The sequence below is a fragment of the Oncorhynchus mykiss genome, chromosome 4 (assembly GCF_057628025.1).
Source record: "Oncorhynchus mykiss isolate SJ-2025 chromosome 4, ASM5762802v1, whole genome shotgun sequence".
Taxonomy (NCBI): Eukaryota; Metazoa; Chordata; class Actinopteri; order Salmoniformes; family Salmonidae; genus Oncorhynchus; species Oncorhynchus mykiss.
Window position 1 is genome coordinate 11160658 of NC_143025.1, and position 20745 is coordinate 11181402.

Genomic DNA, 20745 nt, shown 5'->3' on the forward strand with positions numbered 1-20745 from the left:
AAAGCGAATGATCCGGATCATTTTCTGCGCATGCGTTTTATCTAACATAGCTGCTGCTAAGTGTCAGTATATTATAATCTTTGCTAACGCTGAGCTAACCAACATTTTTTTTTTTTTGGTTATTAAACAACTAATTGACCAACGTTGGTCCAATTACTTGAATTCCATTTAGGTAGGTTTTTTTGAGCCCAACCTGTGGTTTCTTTAGAGAGAAATCAGATCATTCCCGAGATAAATTAAGTCAAGTTTTAATCCCGCAGGTGAAGATGTGGACCTGACAGGACAATGGAATATTTTCATGTTTTATCAATTTAACATTGAACATTTTTGGCTAAGGGAATTTCCATTATTAAAAAGCTTGAATCATTCTGAACCATGATGATGCAGCCTATGTCTCTGCCTTATTTCTGAACAGCTGAAATAAAAACCCTGCATCTATTTGAACAAACAGTGCATTTGAAAAGTATACAGACCCCTTGACTTTTCATATTTTGTTATGTTACAGCCTTATTCTAAAATTGATTAAATTGTTTTCCCCCCTCAATCTACACACAATACCCCATAATGACAAAGTAAAAACTGAAATATCACATTTACATAAGTATTCAGACCCTTTACTCAGTACTTTGTTGAAGCACCTTTGGCAGCAATTACAGCCTTGAGTCTTCTTGGGTATGACGTCACTGACCAGCTATTTTCAGGTCTCTATAGAGATGTTAGATTGGGTTCAAGTCCCGGCTTTGACTGGGACATTCAGAAACCTGTCCCGAAGCCACTCCTGCGTTGTCTTGGTTGTGTGCTTAGGGTCGTTGTCCTGTTAGAAGGTGAACCTTCGCCCCCAGTCAGGGGCCCTAAGCGCTCTGGTGCAGGTTTTCATCAATGATCTCTCTCTACTTTGATCGGTTTATCTTTCTAGCCTGACTAGTCTCCCAGTCCCTGCCGCTGAAAAACATCCCCATACAGGGGTGGGCAACTCCAGTCCTTGAGGGCTTGATTGGCATCACACTTTTTCTCCATCCCTAGCAAACACAGCTGATTAATCAAATGACATACTAAACTGAAGGCCATGATTAGGTCATTATTAGAGTCTGGTGTGTTAGCTGGGGCAAAACCGACACCAATTTGTCCCTCGAGGACTGGAATTGCAAACCCCTGCATAGCATGATGCTGCCACCATGCTTCACCGTACAGATGGTGCCAGGTTTCCTCCAGACATGACGCTCGGCATTGAGGCCAAAGAGTTCAATCTTGTTTTTCATGGTCTGAGAGTCCTTTAGGTGTTTTTTTGTAAACTCCAAGTGGGCTGTCATGTGCCTTTTGCTGAGGAGTGGTTTCTGTCTGGCCACTCTACCATAAAGGCCTGATTTGTGGAGTGCTGCAGAGATAGTTATCCTTCTGGAAGGTTCTCCCATCTCCACAGAGGAACTCTGGAGCTCTGTCAATGACTATTGGGTTCTTGGTCACCTCCCTGACCAAGGCCCTTCTCCCACGATTGCTCAGTTTGGCAGGGCAGACAGCTCTAGGAAGTGTCTTGGTGGTTCCAAACTTCTATTTAAGAATGATGGCCACTGTGTTCTTGGGGACATTCAATGCTGCATACATGTTTTGGGACCCTTCCCCAGATCTGTGCCGACACAATCCTGTCTCAGTGCTTTACGGACAATTGCTTTGACCTCATGGCTTGGTTTTTGCTCTGATATGCACTGTCAACTGTGGAACCTTATATAGACAGGTGTGTGCCTTTCCAAATCGTGTCCAATCAATTCAATTTACCACAGGTGGACACCAAGTTGTAGAAAACATCTCAAGGATGATCAATGTAAACAATATGCACCTGAGCTCAATTTTGAGTCTCGTTGTGAAGGTTCTGAATACTTTTGTAAATAAGGTATTTCTGTTTTTATACATTTGCTAACATTTCTACAAACCTGTTTTCACTTTGTCATTATGGTGTACTGTGTGTAGATTGATGAGGATTTAATAAAAAAATATATATTTTAGAGTAAGGCTGTAATATACATTTTTTGGGGGGGGAAAGTCAAGGGATCTAAATAATTTCAGAATGCACTGTATTTGCAAATACATGTATTTTAAGTAAATACATTTTTAAAAATACAATTATTTTATCATACAAAAAAAAAATTGTAATAGTGTTTTGTCATTTTTGCCCATTCCTGTGTGTTCCTCCATTTCCTGATTGAGTATAGTAACAGTTGAATTTGCATACACGTAGGCTACAGTAAGTGTGAAGGCCTATGTCTGTGAAAGAGAACAAATGCATGTGTTGTACTTGCATCTACACTCTTAAAAATAAAGGTTTAAGTTTGAACCTAATAAGGTTTTTGAGAGCGATAGCATAGGGGAACCATTTTAAGAGTCTCTGAAGAACCATAAATGGGATGGTTATTTGAAGAACCATAAAAAAAAATCAAAAACCAGAAACATTTCGGCCCTCCGGGACAGGAATTCAATCGCCTTATTTCCATATTTCCCAGGGTGCCTTTCGAGTGAATTTTAGAATTGCCAGAACCACCCATGTTTGTTGGTTGTTGCATTCTTTCATTTTCAGTTCTGTGATCTTCACCAAATGAGATCATAAGTGAATATATTGTCATTCAATGGAAGACAATACAATACATTTTTCATAAGGCCTTATTTTGAGGGCCTAGTTTTACCCTAATACAGTGGCCTAAAACTCATAGTTTACAGGCCACATAAGGCCTGCAAGTCACATTATGCTGCATTGTAAAGTAATTAGGGGTGACAATACCAGTATCGCAATATATATATATTCAAAAAAAGAATGAAAACACGAAGCAGACCTAACTCTTTGGTCAATTCCCACGGGGGACAAGTACAGAAAAAATAGTATGTAAATGTATGCACTCACTACTGTAAGTCGCTTTGGATGAGAGCGTCTGCTAAAATGTAAAAATGTTGTTTTTTCTGTAGCAGCTGCACCACATTATGGAGAGGAGGTTGCTGGAAGCCAACCTGTTGCAAGGCAGGCTGAACAATCGAGGAGTGAAACTTACTAACAATGGCGTCGTGCTGAGACGTGGTCTTTATCTCCACTCACAGGATGACCTTATACACAAAGATTGTTATAATGAACCCATAATGTATGTACAAAACATTATGAACACCTGCTCTTTCCATGACATAAATTGACCAGGTGAAATATATGATCCCTTATTGAAGTCACTTGTTAAATCCACTTCAATCAGTGTAGATGAAGGGGAGGAGACAGTTTAAACTCTATGGGATCGTAGAGACCCCCCCACACACATACGGGACAGTTGTGCTAATGTGATAAGCATGAGGTTGTAAGTAACAAAAACATTTCCCAGGACACAGATATATCTGATAGGGGCAGAAAGCTTAAATTCGTGTTAATCTAACTGCACTGTCCAATTTACAGTAGCTATTACAGTGAAAGAATACCATGCTATTGTTTGAGGAGAGTGCACAATTATGAACTTAAAAATGTATTAATAAACCAATTAGGAACATTTGGGCAGTCTTGATACAACATTTGACAGATGAGCAATGGTTCATTGGATCAGTCTAAAACTTTACACATACACTGCTGCCAAAATCTAAATTGTGCCTGAGCTGGAATAATACATTATGGCCTTTCTCTTGCATTTCAAAGATGATGTAAAAAATAAAAAATAAATCACATTTTTTTCTTTGTATTATCTTTTACCAGATCTAATGTGTTATATTCTCCTACATGAATTTCACATTTCCACAAACTTCAATGTGTTTTCTTACAAATGGTATCAAGAATATGCATATCCTTCCCTCAGGTCCTGAGCTACAGGCAGTAAGATTTGGGTATGTCATTTTAGGCTATTTTTTTTTTTAAAGGGTCCGATCCTTATAAAGGATTTCTAAGCCTTGAGACAGTTGAGATATGGATTGTATGTGCGCTATTCAGAGGGTGAATGGGTAAGACAAATATTTAAGTGCCTTTAAATGACGTATGGTAGTAGGTGCCGGGCACACCGGTTTGTGTCATGAACTGCAACACTGCTGAGTTTTTCATGCTCAACAGTTTCCCATGTGTATCAAGAATGGTCCACCACCCAAAGGAACTCCAGCCAACTTGACACAACTGTGGGAAGCATTGGAGTCAACATGGGTCAGCAAACAAGGTCCTCAGGACCCCAATGCGTACTTGATGATTTGTTGATTATTTTAATTAACTGTGTAGTACTAGGTCAAAAATGTGCACCCATGTCTGATTATTGAACTGTACTAGAAGTGGGGGAAAGGAATATCTACCCTTCTCTTTTTCCCGTCCTCTCTCCTTCTTACATAGCATCTCCATGGGACTGGAGTCACTGGACAGCCACCCTAGGACACTGACACTTTCCAGAGCAATACAAGACAGTTTAGTCTTACAACTTTGTGATCATTACAAACCAAAACACTGTGCCCAAAATGGCAGTTCCCTCCATCTCGGTTATTCACTGCAGTAATGAACCAGATATTCCACTGTGACTGCTGAATTATACATAAAGGGCAGAGATCTATTCAAAAGGCACACGCACAAACAGTACCTCACGTGTACCTGCTCATCAAACATCTCATTCCAAAATCCTGGGCATTCGGAGTTCGTTACACTAAACTCAGCAAAAAAAGAAACGTCCCTCTTTCAGGACCCTGTCTTTCAAAGATAATTCGTAAAAATCCAAATAACTTCACAGATCTTCATTGTAAAGGGTTTAAACACTGTTTCCCATGATTGTTCAATGACCCATAAACATTGAATGAACATGCACCTGTGGAATGGTCGTTAAGACACTAACACCTTCAGACGGTAGGCAATTAAGGTCACAATTATGAAAACTTAGGACAGTAAAGAGGCCTTTCTACTGACTCTGAAAAACACCAAAAGAAAGATTCCCAGGGTCCCTGCTCATCTGCGTGAATGTGCCTTAGGCATGCTGCAAGGAGGCATGAAGACTGCAGATGTGGCCAGGGCAATAAGTTGCAATGTCCATACTACGAGACACCTAAGACAGCGCTACAAAGAGACAGGACGGACAGCTGATCGTCCTCGCAGTGGCAGACCACGTGTAACAACACCGGCACAGGATCGGTACATCCGAACATCACACCTGCGGGACAGGTACAGGATGGCAACAACCACTGCCCAAGTTACACCAGGAACGCACAATCCCTCCATCAGTGCTCAGACTGTCCACAATAGGCTGAGAGAGGCTGGACTGAGGGCTTGTAGGCCTGTTGTAAGGCAGACATCACCGGCAACAACGTCGCCTATGGGCACAAACCCACTGTCGCTGGACCAGACAGGACTTGCGATTTTGTCTCACCGGATTCACGTTTATCGGTGAAGAATGAGCGTTACACCGAGGCCTGTACTCTGGAGCGGGATCGATTTGGAGGTGGAGGGTCTGTCATGGTCTGGGGTGGTGTGTCACAGCATCGTCGGACTGAGCTTGTTGTCATTGCAGGCAATCTCAACGCTGTGCATTACAGGGAAGACATCCTCCTCCCTCATGTGTTACCCTTCCTGCAGGCTCATCCTGACATGACCCTCCAATGCCACCAGCCATACTGCTCGTTCTGTGCGTGAGATCCTGCAAGACAGGAATGTCAGTGTTCTGCCATGACCAGCGAAGAGCCCGGATCTCAATCCCATTGAGCATGTCTGGGGCCTGTTGGATCAGAGGGTGAGGGCTAGGGCCATTCCCCCCCCCAGAAATATTTGGACTCATTGTTATTCACTGTGTATTTATTCCTTGTCACCTTTTTATTTTACTCTGCATTGTTGGAAAAGGACCCAGAAGTAAGTATTTTACGGTTTGTCTACACTGGTTGTTTATGAAGCATGTGAAAAATACAATTTGATTTGAGCTGTATGATGAAAATGCAGTAACTTAAAACTAATGATTAAACAAACCAAAACGAAGTACAACATGCATGGTTCAACCATAAATATGATTACATCTGTTGATTTGTCAGGGAAAGTACCTGGAAATTCCAGGTTATACCCTGACATTTAGATCAGTGGCTCACCCAATCACAGCTCAGCGTTTCACCCACTTCCTGGTTGTGAGAGGAGAAGGGTGACCATCAGGGATGTGTTTCGCTTGACAGACTCCAGACCTCATCCAAAAACTATACTTCAGTTAACCGCTGGCAACACGGTCACAACTGTTTATACATTAAGGTTTTGTCTATCAGATATGAATCTTGTGGAGAATATGTATTAAACATTTGATTGAGAGTTGTTGAGTTGACAAGAAAAACTGTGCCATAAACTAAATGATCATTGATTTAAAATATATACTTTATTATACTGATATGACAAAAAATATAGAAATTATTTACGTGATGTATTTGGATAGACATTTTACATACAAAATTGAATATAAAAACAAAATCATGATTACATCAAAATATGGCTTCTCATTTAGCAGCAAATTAATAACACTATCACTGTCGCTCTAAAGCGACATTTCAACAGAAGACGATAGCATGACGTGAAAATATGTACGTAAACGTTCAGGTTGGGCAGTTTTGTTATTGTTAGCAGAAAGGTCATGGGGATTGGTCAGGGTTGAGAGGTTAGAGGTGAAATGTGAGGTTCATGCTCTCTCCTGCATTAATGCGTACTACCCGGGTCTGTTCCTGTGAGTCCTGCGTTCCTGCAGTAATTTTATAGGTACCTGGAGACACCTCAATGTGGAAATCCTCAGGTGATGACTGTGCCTGTAGAAACACAGGCATAGCTTAGTATCTCAACCACAGGAGTATGACAAGAAACGCCATTTAAAATGGCATGTTTTTGTTGACTTTCCTATTTGAATATATGGGTTCTGCCCTACAATTCTAAATGTACAATATGGCTTTATGACAGCTTGTTGCACTGAAAGGCTGTAACTTTGCCTCACATGTTTCCTGGTCTGCAGTGAGGTCCCTGGGTGTTGGTGAGATTGAGAATGGTATCTACACACATGGGTTCTCTCATTTTCCATAGGCTCTGTCTCCGACATGTAAAAGTTCTGTAATACAAACATATTTATCTAGCATTGACAAAAACATGCACAAAGTAAGGGCAGTAGAATTGGTTTGGAGCACATACCTTGCATTGATATGTTGTCTGTGCCATGAATTCAGCTATGGTCTCAAAAGCATCATCCAGGCTTGTGTGGGCTGAGTCTCCCTGAACCTGAATATGGACAGTTGGACATCAAAGTGGCAATCAGCAGTAGAAACAATAACAAAGAGCTATAGATGCAAGGACTCACCACTGATGCTACCAAATGTATAGTTTAACCATGTTGAGTCTATACAGTGTTTTAGATTGTTTACAAACATTGGAGTTAAACAAACATATATTATAAGGGGCGAGTAACCAAAAGGGGTTAGCCTAGTGGTTAGAGCATTGGGCCAGTAACCAAAAGGTTGTTCGATCGAATCCCCAAGCTGACAAGGTCAAAATCTGTCGTTCTGCCCCTGAACAAGGCAGTTAACCCACTTCATAAGTCTTCATTGTAAATAAGAATGTTGTTAACTGACTTGCCTAGTTAAATAAATCAAAAATATATATATTTTGGGTTCTGATAGGGTACGACAGTTGAACTAAGCTCATATAAAGTGGGATTATGTACGTTTTTGGGCAACCCGGCAAAATTCAAAATAGAAATGTGAGTTATAGATCTAACATTTACTTGAAAGCAAGTCAAAGAAGCAGTAGATCTGTTCTATGTGCGCTATTTCTATGCTTCCCGTTCTAAAATGTTTTGTACACCAGCTTCAAACAGCTGAAAATACAATATTTTTTTTTGTTATGGAAAATATATTTCACAGCGGTTTAGATGGTACAATGATTCTCTACACTCTATCAGCTTATTTTGTCACAAACTGAAATTAGGCAAACAATTCGTTTTAGCAACCAGGAAAAGGTGGATCAATTTCGGCATACTGCAACTTTAAATTATATTCTTCAAGAATCAAAGGGGTACATATCCTTGATTTATTAGTCAAAAAATGGATGTAGCAATTGCATGAGACAAATTAGATAAGTTCCCAAAAATGCCCCAGTGCTTCACATATTACAAAGAAACCAGAGAAAACAAGATAGCTGACATAAAGAATGCACGGCTCCATGAGCGCAATAATACAATTATTGTGGATAGTCAGATTAATATAATAGTTCGTTTAAAACGTTTACATGCATACTTTGCATGAATAACGATGTCCCTAATACATATGCATACAATACATGGGACATCTGAAATCTGGCTACTGATGGGTATTTTTATAAATGCAGAAAATCGCCAACAAAACAAACGTTCTACCACAGTGACCATGTTATTTGTACTAAGACTATCTGATTCCGAGTTCGGACAAATAAAGTTTGCATGTGAGAACCATTTTTTAAATGTCTACTTTCAGTGTACTCAGTCCACTCGCACAGAATGGGAAGTTTGCGCTGAAGGTGCTAGCACATTCGCATATCAAATATTCACGGCTGGCGTCGACTAAAGTGTTGAGATTTCCTAATACTTCGAAAGATTAAAATACCAGGTTTGCTGTGCAATCTGCGTATGCTTACTTCGATTATGACTTTACGCCGATTAAGATAAACATAGGTGTTTGAATGACTAACGCCATACTCGGCCATAAATGTAATACCGAATTAATAGTGTGCATGTAAATGTACTCAATTACACATAGGCCTACCTCCTCACTCCCGGCGTTGTCCTCCTTTGGTGTTGTACTGGGATACGGATTCGCAGTAGACCAGTCTACACTCCGTCTCGAAGCTCGCTCCAGTACTTCCAGGCCGAGTCTGGCGGAGCGGAGCAGGGATAACTCCATCTGCCAGGCGTGCCTCGCTATAGGAAACAACACCGCGGGTCAACTATCTACTGTACCCAACCCACCGGCAAACAACCTTTTTATGACAAGAAAAATATTGTAGAATAACGTAAACATAACGCTGACGTCACAATCTCCCTTGCTTTGGGCGCGCAGATTTGACAGAGCACGAGCAGCAATGCAACAGGCAGTGAGCGCTCGAGTTGATCTCTAATTTCGAGAATATATTGAACACGAATTCCCATCCAATTATAATAATTTGTGTGGACGAGAAACAATGTATTCACAGAAAGCTATTTACCAGAATATGTACGCCTGTTTAAATAACTTTTGCGCGCACTAAACTTGCTATAAAGATTGTCGTCACATTTCCGGTGTAGGGCGCCACCTTTATAATCTGGATTGACTAGATCCCGCTCCGTCTCTCGCCAAATTAATCATTTTTTCTGGCATAAGTGTCAAAATATTTAATTAATTCAAATATATTATTCAAAAATGGGCATTGCTCATGGCCCGAATCAATGTGCTGTGAAATGGTTACTTACGAATGTACACCTACTTCATTATAACAGAACATTCAGGTGATTAAAACCAGTCATGACCTGCAAACTGTATTTGACTCACCGTGGTCACAAACCTGGTCCTGCAAAACTATTTGTACAGGTTGACCTAGCCAAACACTGACACCTCATGCATTCTATTATCCTGGCAGTTATATGGTGGATTCAAGGTAACTTGTAGATCAGTGATTCTGTCCAGGCCAATTGCAATGTCTCAAACACACCGTGTTTAGCCAAATCAGATGTGTACATACATGCTGGTTGGAACTAGTCTCCACACCCTGTAACTACAAGGACCAAGGTTGTTGACCAATGTAACAAAGGCATTCTTCTATGCAGCAAATCAATCCATTCTGTTCCTTTGACATATTTTACCCAACAATGTGTGAGCTAAACTTCAAGCAACATTTACATCTTCGACAGAACACAAGACAAGTCAATCCATTTATACAGTTTATTTGAAAAACATTGACAGGAGCTTATGCCATCAGCACACAAGCTCCTCCCACTGCCTTGATCTTCTCCTCCGCCCGTCTGCTGAAGAACTTTGCCTTGACGATCACAGGCTGCTTGGGCAGCTTGCCTTTGCCCAGCACTTTGAAGTAGCCCTGTGGGGAGCGACAGAACCAACATTAACCAACACATCTACACACTTTTTTTTGGCCTACCTTCCCACAAAGTCTGTCCTACATGCCATTGCCATGTAGTTACTCAAGTTTAATCTGCAAAACGAGTGACCCCAAAATGACAGGCAGCAGATCTTGAAGACATACATGGCTCGAATTACCAGTACCAACAGTTTGGCCTATAAACTAATATGACCCCTCTGGAAAGATGACTCACGAAAACTATGGCATTCTCCGTTTAGCTCTACGACCCCCACAAGAGTCACGGGACTCATCTGAAGTTGGTACTGCTGATCTAACTTCTGTCTGTAGCATCCAAACAGTTTGGGCTACACAGTAACATGACCCCACCATCGAAAGGTGACACTCACAAACACATACATATCGGTTGTTTTTCTCTAGAACGCCCACAAGCCTCATTTGAAGTTACCCCGGGGCTAGTTACATTTATGGAAGTACTTTAGTGCAATGTTCCCTCTGTGGAATGATGGCAGCATTCGCGCGAAACTGAAAGCACGAACCACTGCTTTTAATCAGGGCAAGGTGACCGGAAACATGACAGAATACAAACAGTGTAGCTATTCCCTCCGCAAGGCAATCAAACAAGCTAAGTGTCAATATAGAGACAAAGTAGAGTCGCAATTCAACGGCTCAGACACGAGAGGAGAGGGTAGTATGTTTTAAGTTCCTCGGCGTACACATCACGGACAAACTGAATTGATCCACCCACACAGACAGAGTGGTGAAGAAGGCCGAAGAAAATGTGGCTTGTCACCAAAAGCACTCAAACTTTTACAGATGCACAATCGAGAGCATCCCGTCGGGCTGTATCACCGCCTGGTACGGCAACTAAAATGTATCACTAGCCACTTTAAACAATACCATCTACTGCATCTTGCCATCTTTATGTAATACATGTATCACTAGCCACTTTAAACAACTTTAAACTTTACCCTACATCTCATATGTATATACTGTACTCGATACCATCTACTGCATCTCGCCTATGCCGTTCTGTACCATCACGCATTCATATATCTTTATGTACATATTCTTCATTCCTTTACACGTGTGTATAAGGTAGTTGTTGTAAAATTGTTGGGTTAGATTACTCGTTGGTTATTACTGCATTGTCGGAACTAGAAGCACAAGCATTTCGCTACACTCGCATTAACATCTGTTAACCATGTGTATGTGACAAATTAAATTTGATTTGAAGCTGCGCGTCTACCCAGCTCCCCCAGGACTGCCAGCAGAAGAAATGTCAGTCTGTGCAGAGAAGCACGAGATTGAACTTCACTCAACTTTCTAGAGTTTACCCCATTATTTAACACAATCAACATTTCCCTTTAATTCAAATTAACACAATATTAGCCATTCAATGCAACATACCGAAACAAAACTAACTATGTAGTGGCAAGGGTAGCTTTTGTTGTAGGCAGAATGCATCAGAGTAGGATCCTATTGCATTGATAACTCAGGCCCGTACTCTACACAGACTGGTGCTTCATAACCAATCAGAGCTGCAGTAGGCCTATTTAGACCATTGCCATATATGGATCTGTGCCACTCACTTTGAACTGGACTGTGTTTACAGCATGAGCGGTTGTGAGTAGATGTACTTGTTGAGATCAAAGCAAGAGCTGCATGTAGCAACGTGTGCCCGTTTGTTCATATCCTTTGTTAGTTAGTGAGTTATTAGCCCAGTTATAGATAATTCTTAGTCAGCACTGGGGGAGTGATTGCTTCCTACAATCTTTGAAAAGTGAGTCAGGTAAAATAGCTTTTTTCCCTTCTTAAAGGGGCAGAGTTGTATTTTGAGACAGGCTTGAATAAGATAAGTAGCTAATAGACGGCAGGTAGCATAATTTGTCTGATTCTCTGTAATAATGGTATGGGAATAATGATGCATTTTATTTTGTAAAGTGGTTTCTTGCATTAAACACCACAATATAATTTCTCTACATTGAATACCACACATTGGCTGCTACTGTAGGCTGAGCGATACAGACACTTCCATTTTGTTTATGGTAGGCCACTCTGGTAGGCCTGCATTATGATCAAAATAGCCACAATACCCTACTTGACCACGGTTAAAAATAACTTAACAGGTACAGCCTCAGTATTCACAGTAAACACACAGCGGAAATTGCTGCATTTTCACAACTTCAGTAGAAGTTGATCAGCGGAAATTTGATCAGCGGCAGAAACATCACTGTAGTGTCGGGGTCAAATATGGGTAAAAATACAACATTTTAATTTCTTAGATATAGGACAGACACTTCAAAACAAACTTCTTTACAATAATGATTTTTAACCATCTGTTTCGCTCTGCATGAATACGTTATTCAATGCATTTCTATGGGCTAATAGCAGTAAAGCCAAATTCAACGTCTCATTAAAAAAAATTATACTTACAGCAACCCGAAAATTCAAAATCAAATAGCCAAATAATCATTGGTATGACCATCTTAAAACAATTCCACATGTTAGCCAGAAATGAATAAATATATATATATATTTGTAAAAAAATATATACATTATTTGCAGAGCTGGCAACAATTTAATATAGGGGAAACACTGAACACAGCTCCTTTCACACCAATGTCAGTCGAAGATTCCGTGCCATCAAAGCCAGCATGGCTACAACAAACTAGATTTTAAAAACAAAATATTGGCAACCTTGAGCAAACGGTCAGGATGCCAATATGTTTCTCAACAACAGCAGGGGGCTGTCATCTGTTTAGGGCTCTTATTATGGACTTTTTACAGCAGTTAATTTTGAACAACCAGTTAGTACGCAAGCAAGCTTCCAACATTTAAAGATAAATATTCTGTCCAATAGAGGGTAAAGACCAGAGCTCCGGCTCAAGCCTGGGTCTAGAACAGTCTAGGCTAGTTTCAGCCGAGGTTAGGTCAGTAAAACCTGTGCTGGGGCTCATAAAGCCATTTACTGTTGCTGAGTGCTGACTAATGGAAAATAATTTGTCCTGCTTGTGGAAAAATCAACATCCTTATCATGGGTGGCTAACCCTCCTGAAGACTACTTGAACATGTCCAGCAAGAAAAACAAATTTTAGTTTTCAGTTCACTTCATATATGGTCAATTGAGTTGTTTGTAACAATGTATGATACGTGTAACGGTCCATGTGGCCGATTGACCTATGAGAGGACCAGTCGGTGAATAGGAACAGTCTTCACTCTGAGAGAACTCTAGCACACCAAGACAATGGTGTTTGTCAAGATGAGACTCTGAGTCTCTGGCTGTATCACTCACTGTGTGGCATACTGAACACCACCATAGCAGTCAGCCACTAACCAGGCCCATGATTACCTTAAATCAGATATGTTAGAACAGGACTGAAGAAAAGGCCTGTAGAAAAAGCCATTACAACAACTGTTTTCCATTAACTGTATGAATCAGCAACTTCAATCTGGGACCAGACAAACTGTCCCGTTGGGAAGACACTTACAGCGCGCACAGCATCAATGATGGGAGCGGGGCCCTCAGGCTTCTTGGCGTAGTTGAGCCTGGTCTGCTCGCTCACCAGCGTCCACAACTTGTCGAGGTTGACAGTGGGGCAGTGCACCGTGTTCCTCTTGAGATGGTAGTGTCTCATACCCACCTTACCAAAGTAGCCCGGGTGGCTGTGGAGGCACAGAGGAGACCAGACAGGTGATATATCAAGCATATTGTGTTACACCAATTGTTACTGGTGATAAAGCTGAGAGTAAAAAGTTCAGTCTTAGGGTCTCTTCACTACATTGACGGCAAACTAGGTCCAGGAGAGATACTTGTGTAGTTTAATGAGACAGATCTAGATTCAAATCTAAGAGATCTCTTTTGGTGGTAGTATGGGGGACATCTACACCACATACAACCCCCATTTGAGTGTTATAGTGTAAAGACAACAGCTCTCCCACACCACGTCCCTGCAAGAATTACCTTAGTACCAGTAAACAGCATTTTTCACTGTTAGCCAAATTGAAAATGAAAGGCTTAAAATGTCCACACATTTGAGAAAAATTGCAGTAGTTAAGTGTGCAACACTGCAATATGGTTTAGATGAGAAGCTCCTGTATCATTTGAATTGCTATCCTTTGTTTGTGTGTGTGTGTTATATATATATACACACACACACACACTTCGGTATTTACGGTATGCTAATAGCTGTACTCACACCAAATCCACTCTTAAAGTTGCACTAAACACAAATCACTTCGCCATTTCCTGGTTAATGAAAAACAGTGCACCTAATTTCAGTTATTGTGACAAAATAAGACCGTTTAGTGTAGAGAATCAGTGTACCATCTAAACTGCTGTAAAATATATTTTCCAGAACCAAAAATTGTTTCTTTAATCTGATTGAAGCTTTTGTACAAAACCAAAGACAGACACCAAAAAACAAAACTTTTAAGGGAAGCATAGAAATAGTGCACAGAGAAAATAAAAATTACCACTTTTTAGACCTGCTTTCAAGTCAAAATGATAGATCTATAACCCACATTTGTATCCGAATTTGGGTCAGACTGCCCAAAAAGTCACATATTGCCACTTTATAACATTTTTCCATGATGACAATGTAATCAACAGATGAGATCTGAAGTGGTAGGACAACAAATCCATCAACTATGAGTACCTGACTATTGCCTTATAGCATTTAATTGTAACTTTACCAGAGGCACAAAATGAACGTGATGAGGGATGATTTCATCCCACAACCTTCAGTAATGTGCGCAAACTACTATGTGTTGGACGTATAGATGTGTTGGCAACAATGTATGACACTTGTAACTGCCCATGTGGGTGACTGGCCTATGAGAAGGCCAGTCGGTGAATAGGAACAGTCTTCACTCTGAGAGAACTCTAGCACACCAAAACAACAGTGTTTGTCAAGATGAGACTCTGAGTCTCTGACAATCGCTCACTCTTAAAAAAACATTGATCATGTTTTCTTACTACTGAAGCCACCAAACAATGCAGTGTAGGCTTACTGTAAGATATGCTGAATAGTGTCACACTGAACCAGACAAGGTAAAAGTGCTCTCTCTACTCACTATTTGTCAAAGTTAATTCTGTGGTGATGCATGCCACCAGCATTACCACGACCTCCAGGATGCTTCCTGTGCTTGCCTACGAAGAGAAACGACAGTTGTCACATCTTGTAATAACTTACATTATAAACACACAAGTATCACCAATGCTGACTATGCTCAACTCACCGATACGACCATGTCCGTGGCTTACGTGCCCTCGGAGCTTTCTGGTCTTGGTCTTCTTAGTGGGCTGCAATACATCATTTGAGGTTAGCAAACTAGGTAACAACAGTCATGATTGGCCCACCAGTAGCCGACCTTTTCAGCCAAGCATGTCATGTCAACCACCAAACAGAAGACTTCACAACCTGGTCAATAATCAAATAGAAAAATATACACCTAGGCATAATGCGCACTCCCCCTGCCAGGTAACGTTAGCAGCTAAATGACTAGTTAGCTACAAAACTAAGCTAGCACAACATATCGCTGGTCACAATGGCCAAGGTTGTAAGTATTACAAGACGTATATAACACATTTTACAAAGTTCCGTGACATAATGTATGTATCTTATTTACGCCATCGTAATCTCGCCAGTAAACGTAGCTAGTTTTGTATCCAACATTTGTATCCAACATCGGTGAGTTGTCGCCGATTTATACGTTTCTTCACCACATAATCAGTAATAGTGACATGGGAGCGGAACATTGTCCGTCACATATAAGACAACTTTACAAATGTGTGTTTTTTTCTACTCGCAAAACTCAGGATGGACATAGATTTAAGCCAATTTCTACAGCAGGGGTGTACATGTAAGTACCTACCATCTTGGAGGATAAATTAAAGAGGAACGCGAATTGGAAATCTCACGGTTTTGTACGAGATTTGCAACGCGACACAACTTTCAAAGAAACCTACAGCGACGGTCAGACGGACGGTCCGTGCTATACGGAATTCTCGGTACGTCCCTACCTCATTGAAGTTTTTTTTTAAATTGTTAGGTAAGGGTTATGGGACGGACACCAACAGGACTCCAGAAAAAAATGAATGTGCGAATACAAGCTGATAAAGTGAGAAGTTTATGAATATGAATTGAAACAATGCTATTCATTCCTGAGTTAGACTGAATGATATCGCAGTTTGATCCCCAACCAAATCACGACCACACGAAGCTGCAGTAGGCTTATTTATTTATTAGGCTATAACAAACATTTCTCAGAGACCAGTATCAGTAATCTTTGTTGGACAATTTACATCCCAGCTAGCACATAACGTTCTGAGAACCATGTTTCTTAGCGCTTGGCGAGAGCGTAGTTGTCCTATGGTTATTTTGCATGCAACCTTCCTACACATTTCTGGGAATTCTGCAAGATTGCTGCTTCACACTGGGCACACACGGGTTGAATCAACATTGCTTCCACATAATTTCAATTCAATTACGTTGAGCCAACTTGGAATTGACGTCTGTGCCCTGTGTTGGTTCTGGAACATTCTCAGCACCTTTATGGAACTTTACAAAAATACTTTATTTTCTTGGTATTTCATTACTTTAACAGAACGTTTCCTAAAAGTTCAAACATGGTTACGTTTCATTTCAATTTTGGTAATGTTCTAGGAACTCTCCAACTGGTTTGACATTGGGAATGTTTTCAAATAGTTCAGAGAACATTAAGAAACAATGTTCCCCTCTTGTGAGAATTTCAGTACTTCAGCATAATGTTCCCTACAGGTTTCCCCATGGTTCTATATAAAGTAATGTTCTCAACTTCTTCTGAGAATGTTAAGTAACAATGTTCTTGTTTGGGAATTTCAGTACTTCAGCATAATGTTTCCTCATGGTTCTATTTCAAGTCATGTTCTCAACTTGTTCTGAGAACATTAAGAAAACGTACCTTAAAAACCACAATAATATTTTAGTAGCGCTCAGAGAACGTTCTAAGAATGTTATTTTAAGAAACATGTGCATTCTGTTCTCAGCATCAACAAAACGTTCTCTATCCTCTATCTTGTTAAGTGTGTTGCCCACACCTGATCTTAATGAGTACTTGTTTTCTTTGCAATGGGGTCTGTTTGAATAGACTAAAATAAAGGTTGTGGTTGTGATAAAACGTTTAGCTGGCCATGAGGTATGGGTATAATGGCGGACAGGAAAAAATGAGAAAAGTGGAGCACATTATAAGTAAATATGGAATTTGGGAATGCACAGAACGTTTGGAAGAGCGAAAGAAGATAATGAGAGTAAGGATTAATCAACTGCGGTGGCAGGTGTGGTGAAGACCGCCAAGTTTGAGCCTGGAATTTAAAAGGTCAGTGGGGTCTGGGTTGTTGTCTCTTGTAATTGTCACGACATCTACCGAAGTCGATGCCTCTCCTGGTTCGGGCGGTGCTCGGCGGTCGACGTCACCGGTCTTCTAGCCATCATTGATCCATTTTTCATTGGTTTTGTCTTGTCTTCCTACACTACCGGTTCCAATCCAATTCTTTACCTGTTATGTATTTTGCCCTCTGTTTCCCCTCATCTCTTTGTCAGAGATTGTTTGTTATTATTTTCGTGTTGTTTGTATAGGTGCGCGTCGGGTCCTCGTACCCACTTTGTTTTGTGTCTTTTTTTCATGGTTTTGGAGTTATGTTTTTTACGTCATTAAACTACTACATTTTTACCAAGAATAATTATCCTGCGCCTGACTTACTTGCCACCTATACACACTCCTATGACAGTAATGCTGTTGAATCTAGTGATTTGTATCTTGTTTTTATTGTTGTCTGAATACAATACCTGTTTTGTAAAGTAGACCATTTGACATGAATGGGATACAGTACCTCCAGTTCCTTGTTTTAATTGGTTAAGTTTATCCAGCTCCTCTATGACTGGCTTCATCATTTTGATGTGGTCCTCTGCCTTCCTCTTTACAATTTTGATTCTTTCTAACCTAACTGTTATACGTTCCTGTATTGCACGGGAAGGCCCTCAGATTTACTGAAGTACATATATTTTTTAAAGAGAATTAAACATTACAGACCAATCAAAAATATTAAATAAAGGGGAACATTTAAGAATAGGACATGTAAAGTATAAATCAAGTGAGTTTCGTGTATAGGCGACACAAACCACAACGTAGCATTTCGAAATGAGGCAGTTGAACTTAATCTACTCACTTGACCTCTGCTGGTCTCTATTCTCTCTACTCGCTCTCTGCAGGACTCGAGTGATTTGTAGCTTGTTTTATTGTTTTGTCTGAATACAATACCTGTTTGGGTTATTGCTCTGTCCATCACCGACTCTTTGCAGCAATCACAGGCAACACCTCGATGAGCAACTGCAACAGGAGATAGCCCTTTTCCACCAACTGGATCATGTACAGAACATCACCTTCATCTGCCAACCACAGTTCAGCGGTGTGCTGGTGAGCACTTCACCATATTTGTTCACTTGAACAATGGACCCTTTCTTGTTTGACTTAATCTGCAAAATTGTAATTATTCGCCTACCTCCTCATGCCTTTTGCACACAATCTATATATACTCTTTTTTTCCCCTTTTTTTCTTCTACTGTGTTATTGACTTGTTAATTGTTTACTCCATGTGTAACTCTGTGTTGTTGTCTGTTCACACTGCTATGCTTTATCTTGGCCAGGTCGCAGTTGTAAATGAGAACTTGTTCTCAACTAGCCTACCTGGTTAAATAAAGGTGAAATAAAAACATTTAAAAAATATGTTCTTGGAGTATGTTTGAAATGGCCCCTTACAGTCATTTGTTGTAGAAACAGAAGGCCATCCCGCTGGTTAAATCAATGTTTCCATGTTGTTTCAAAGAAAATACACTGAACCATCGTGAAATAGACGTTGAACTTATGTCTGTGCCCAGTGGGATGTCATGTGATTCCTTCAGTGTTGTACAAACATTTTTTGTTTAAACAACACATAAATGTGGGACCATCACTGCTGTTAAGTAGGCCTGTGTGTGTAATCAGAATACATTTTGTACTGTTATTTTGTGTGGCCAGAAGCATAATGGAACTACACACTGGTGCAAAGCTATCCATTTGGAAAGAACAGTAACAAATTGTGAGACTGGGTACGAGGTTACTGTTCTTTTCAAATGGACGTCTGTTGGTTATTACGATAAGAATGTTTGCTCAAATGTTACCGTTAATGTCATGCAAATAACTCCAGGCTTTTTTCTTAGCTGAAGAATGATAGGGTGACAAGGTGTGCTTTTTTTTATTGTGCTTCTATTACCCACATAAAGTCTGGACCGAATATTAAAAATACATCCGTATAGAGATTCCATAACTCAAACCTTGTTTGTCAGATTTGTCACCATGTACAAGACCTCCTGGATTCTATAACTCAAACCCTTGTTTGTCAGATTTGTCACCATGTACAAGACCTCCTGGATTCTATAACTCAAACCCTTGTTTGTCAGATTTGTCACCAGGTACAAGACCTCCGGTAATCCTTAGTCCTTACTACTAGCACCTCAGTCAAAATTCAGTTATACTGGGACGCTAGCCTTTGAACAAGGCAGATAGCCACTCTAGGTATGAAAATCTTCCCATATCAAATAATGAATTAATTTAGTCAGCAATTTGTTGTTGTCAATGAGACTTATAAGATACCGTTTGGGTATTTAATTTGTCTTGTAAAAAGTTGATTTAACATTGTACAAAACATATAGAACATCTGCTCTTTCCATGATCCCTTATTGATGTCACTTGTTCAATCCACTTCAATCATTGTAATGAAGGGGAGGAGACAGGTTAATGAATGATTTCTAAGTCTTGAGACATGGAATGTGTGTGTGTGTCATTCAGAGGGTGAATGGGCAAGACAAAAGATGTATGTGCCTTTTGAACCGGGTTTGGTAGTAGGTGCCAGGCTCACCGGTTTGTGTCAATAACTGCACCGCTGCTGGGTTTTTCACTCAACAGTTTCCCGTGTGGATCACAAATGGTCCACCACCCAAAGGACATCCAGCCAACTTGACACAACTGTGTAAAGCATTGGGGTCAACATCGGTCAGCATCCCTGTGGAACGCTTTCAACACCTTGTAGAGTCCATGCCCCATGTTCTTAATATTTTGTAGACTGTGTATATCCAAAAGTAATGTATTTAAATCACGACAGGCCATTTTGGGTTAAAAGCTCATTTGATTTGTCTACATTGAGGTTATTTGGTCATTGAGGGAGAAAACCGGCAGGTTTTTGAGGAGTGTAGCAGTGTCTCCCAAAGCCTCAGAAAATCTCCTCTTTGGCTTCCACTGCCCTCTTGAATCATAGCTATGGTTCCCTGCTCTATCCTCAACAGGGTTGCTTTTCCTGATATGAAGACACATCACAGATCCAGAATCAGTCAGATCAGTCACACCCAGATCCAAACTCTCAGCAGAACCCACAGGAACAGGTCTAGAATCAACCCCGTACCCTGTGGACCAGACTTCACCCTAAGATGGTCCTGTAGTGGCTCCTCTCCAGGCCTTCTACAGATCACACCAGAACATTTGCTGTGGTCTCCTCACCAGCCCCTGGTCCAGAGGCTACAAGGCAGCCAGAGGCAGATGGACATGGGATGGTACTCAAGGCAGCAGACAGAGCTGGGTTGGGGTCGGGTCGATTTGGCCAGCTGAAGCACATGACGGTGCACAAGGCCCTTCGAGTCAGA

General features: G+C 40.7%; 2 protein-coding genes and 2 non-coding genes across 4 annotated transcripts; all 4 read right to left on the reverse strand.

The window, feature by feature from the left end:
* Positions 1-6379: 6379 nt before the first annotated feature.
* On the reverse strand, positions 6380-8946 carry bca3 (Proline-rich protein BCA3). The gene is given in 3 exon segments (NM_001160682.2): positions 6380-6747; positions 6930-7207; positions 8725-8946. Coding segments are annotated over 2 exon segments (270 nt in total). The 5' UTR covers positions 7056-7207; positions 8725-8946; the 3' UTR covers positions 6380-6603.
* A 916-nt stretch (positions 8947-9862) lies between these two features.
* Positions 9863-16053, reverse strand: LOC110521278 (large ribosomal subunit protein uL15). The gene is made up of 5 exons (XM_036969459.2): positions 15908-16053; positions 15272-15335; positions 15107-15182; positions 13522-13696; positions 9863-10030 (listed from the first exon to the last, which is right to left on the reverse strand). Exons 1-5 carry the CDS (start codon positions 15908-15910, stop codon positions 9902-9904), a joined length of 447 nt encoding a protein of 148 aa, XP_036825354.2. The 5' UTR covers positions 15911-16053; the 3' UTR covers positions 9863-9901.
* LOC118945926 (small nucleolar RNA SNORA3/SNORA45 family) lies at positions 13182-13312 on the reverse strand. The gene has a single exon (XR_005041079.1). It is a non-coding gene; the product is annotated as a small nucleolar RNA SNORA3/SNORA45 family (small nucleolar RNA).
* Positions 14836-14966, reverse strand: LOC118945927 (small nucleolar RNA SNORA3/SNORA45 family). Its single transcript, XR_005041080.1, has one exon. It is a non-coding gene; the product is annotated as a small nucleolar RNA SNORA3/SNORA45 family (small nucleolar RNA).
* Positions 16054-20745: the final 4692 nt, after the last annotated feature.

Bases quoted from the DNA above. Each gene is read 5' to 3' on its own strand.
- LOC110521278 (XM_036969459.2), bottom strand. The intron at 15,183-15,271 runs GTGAGTTGAGCA...TTCTCTTCGTAG, and splicing joins CCACGGACATGGTCGTATCG to GCAAGCACAGGAAGCATCCT. The intron at 10,031-13,521 runs GTAAGTGTCTTC...CGCTCCCCACAG, and splicing joins TCATTGATGCTGTGCGCGCT to GGCTACTTCAAAGTGCTGGG.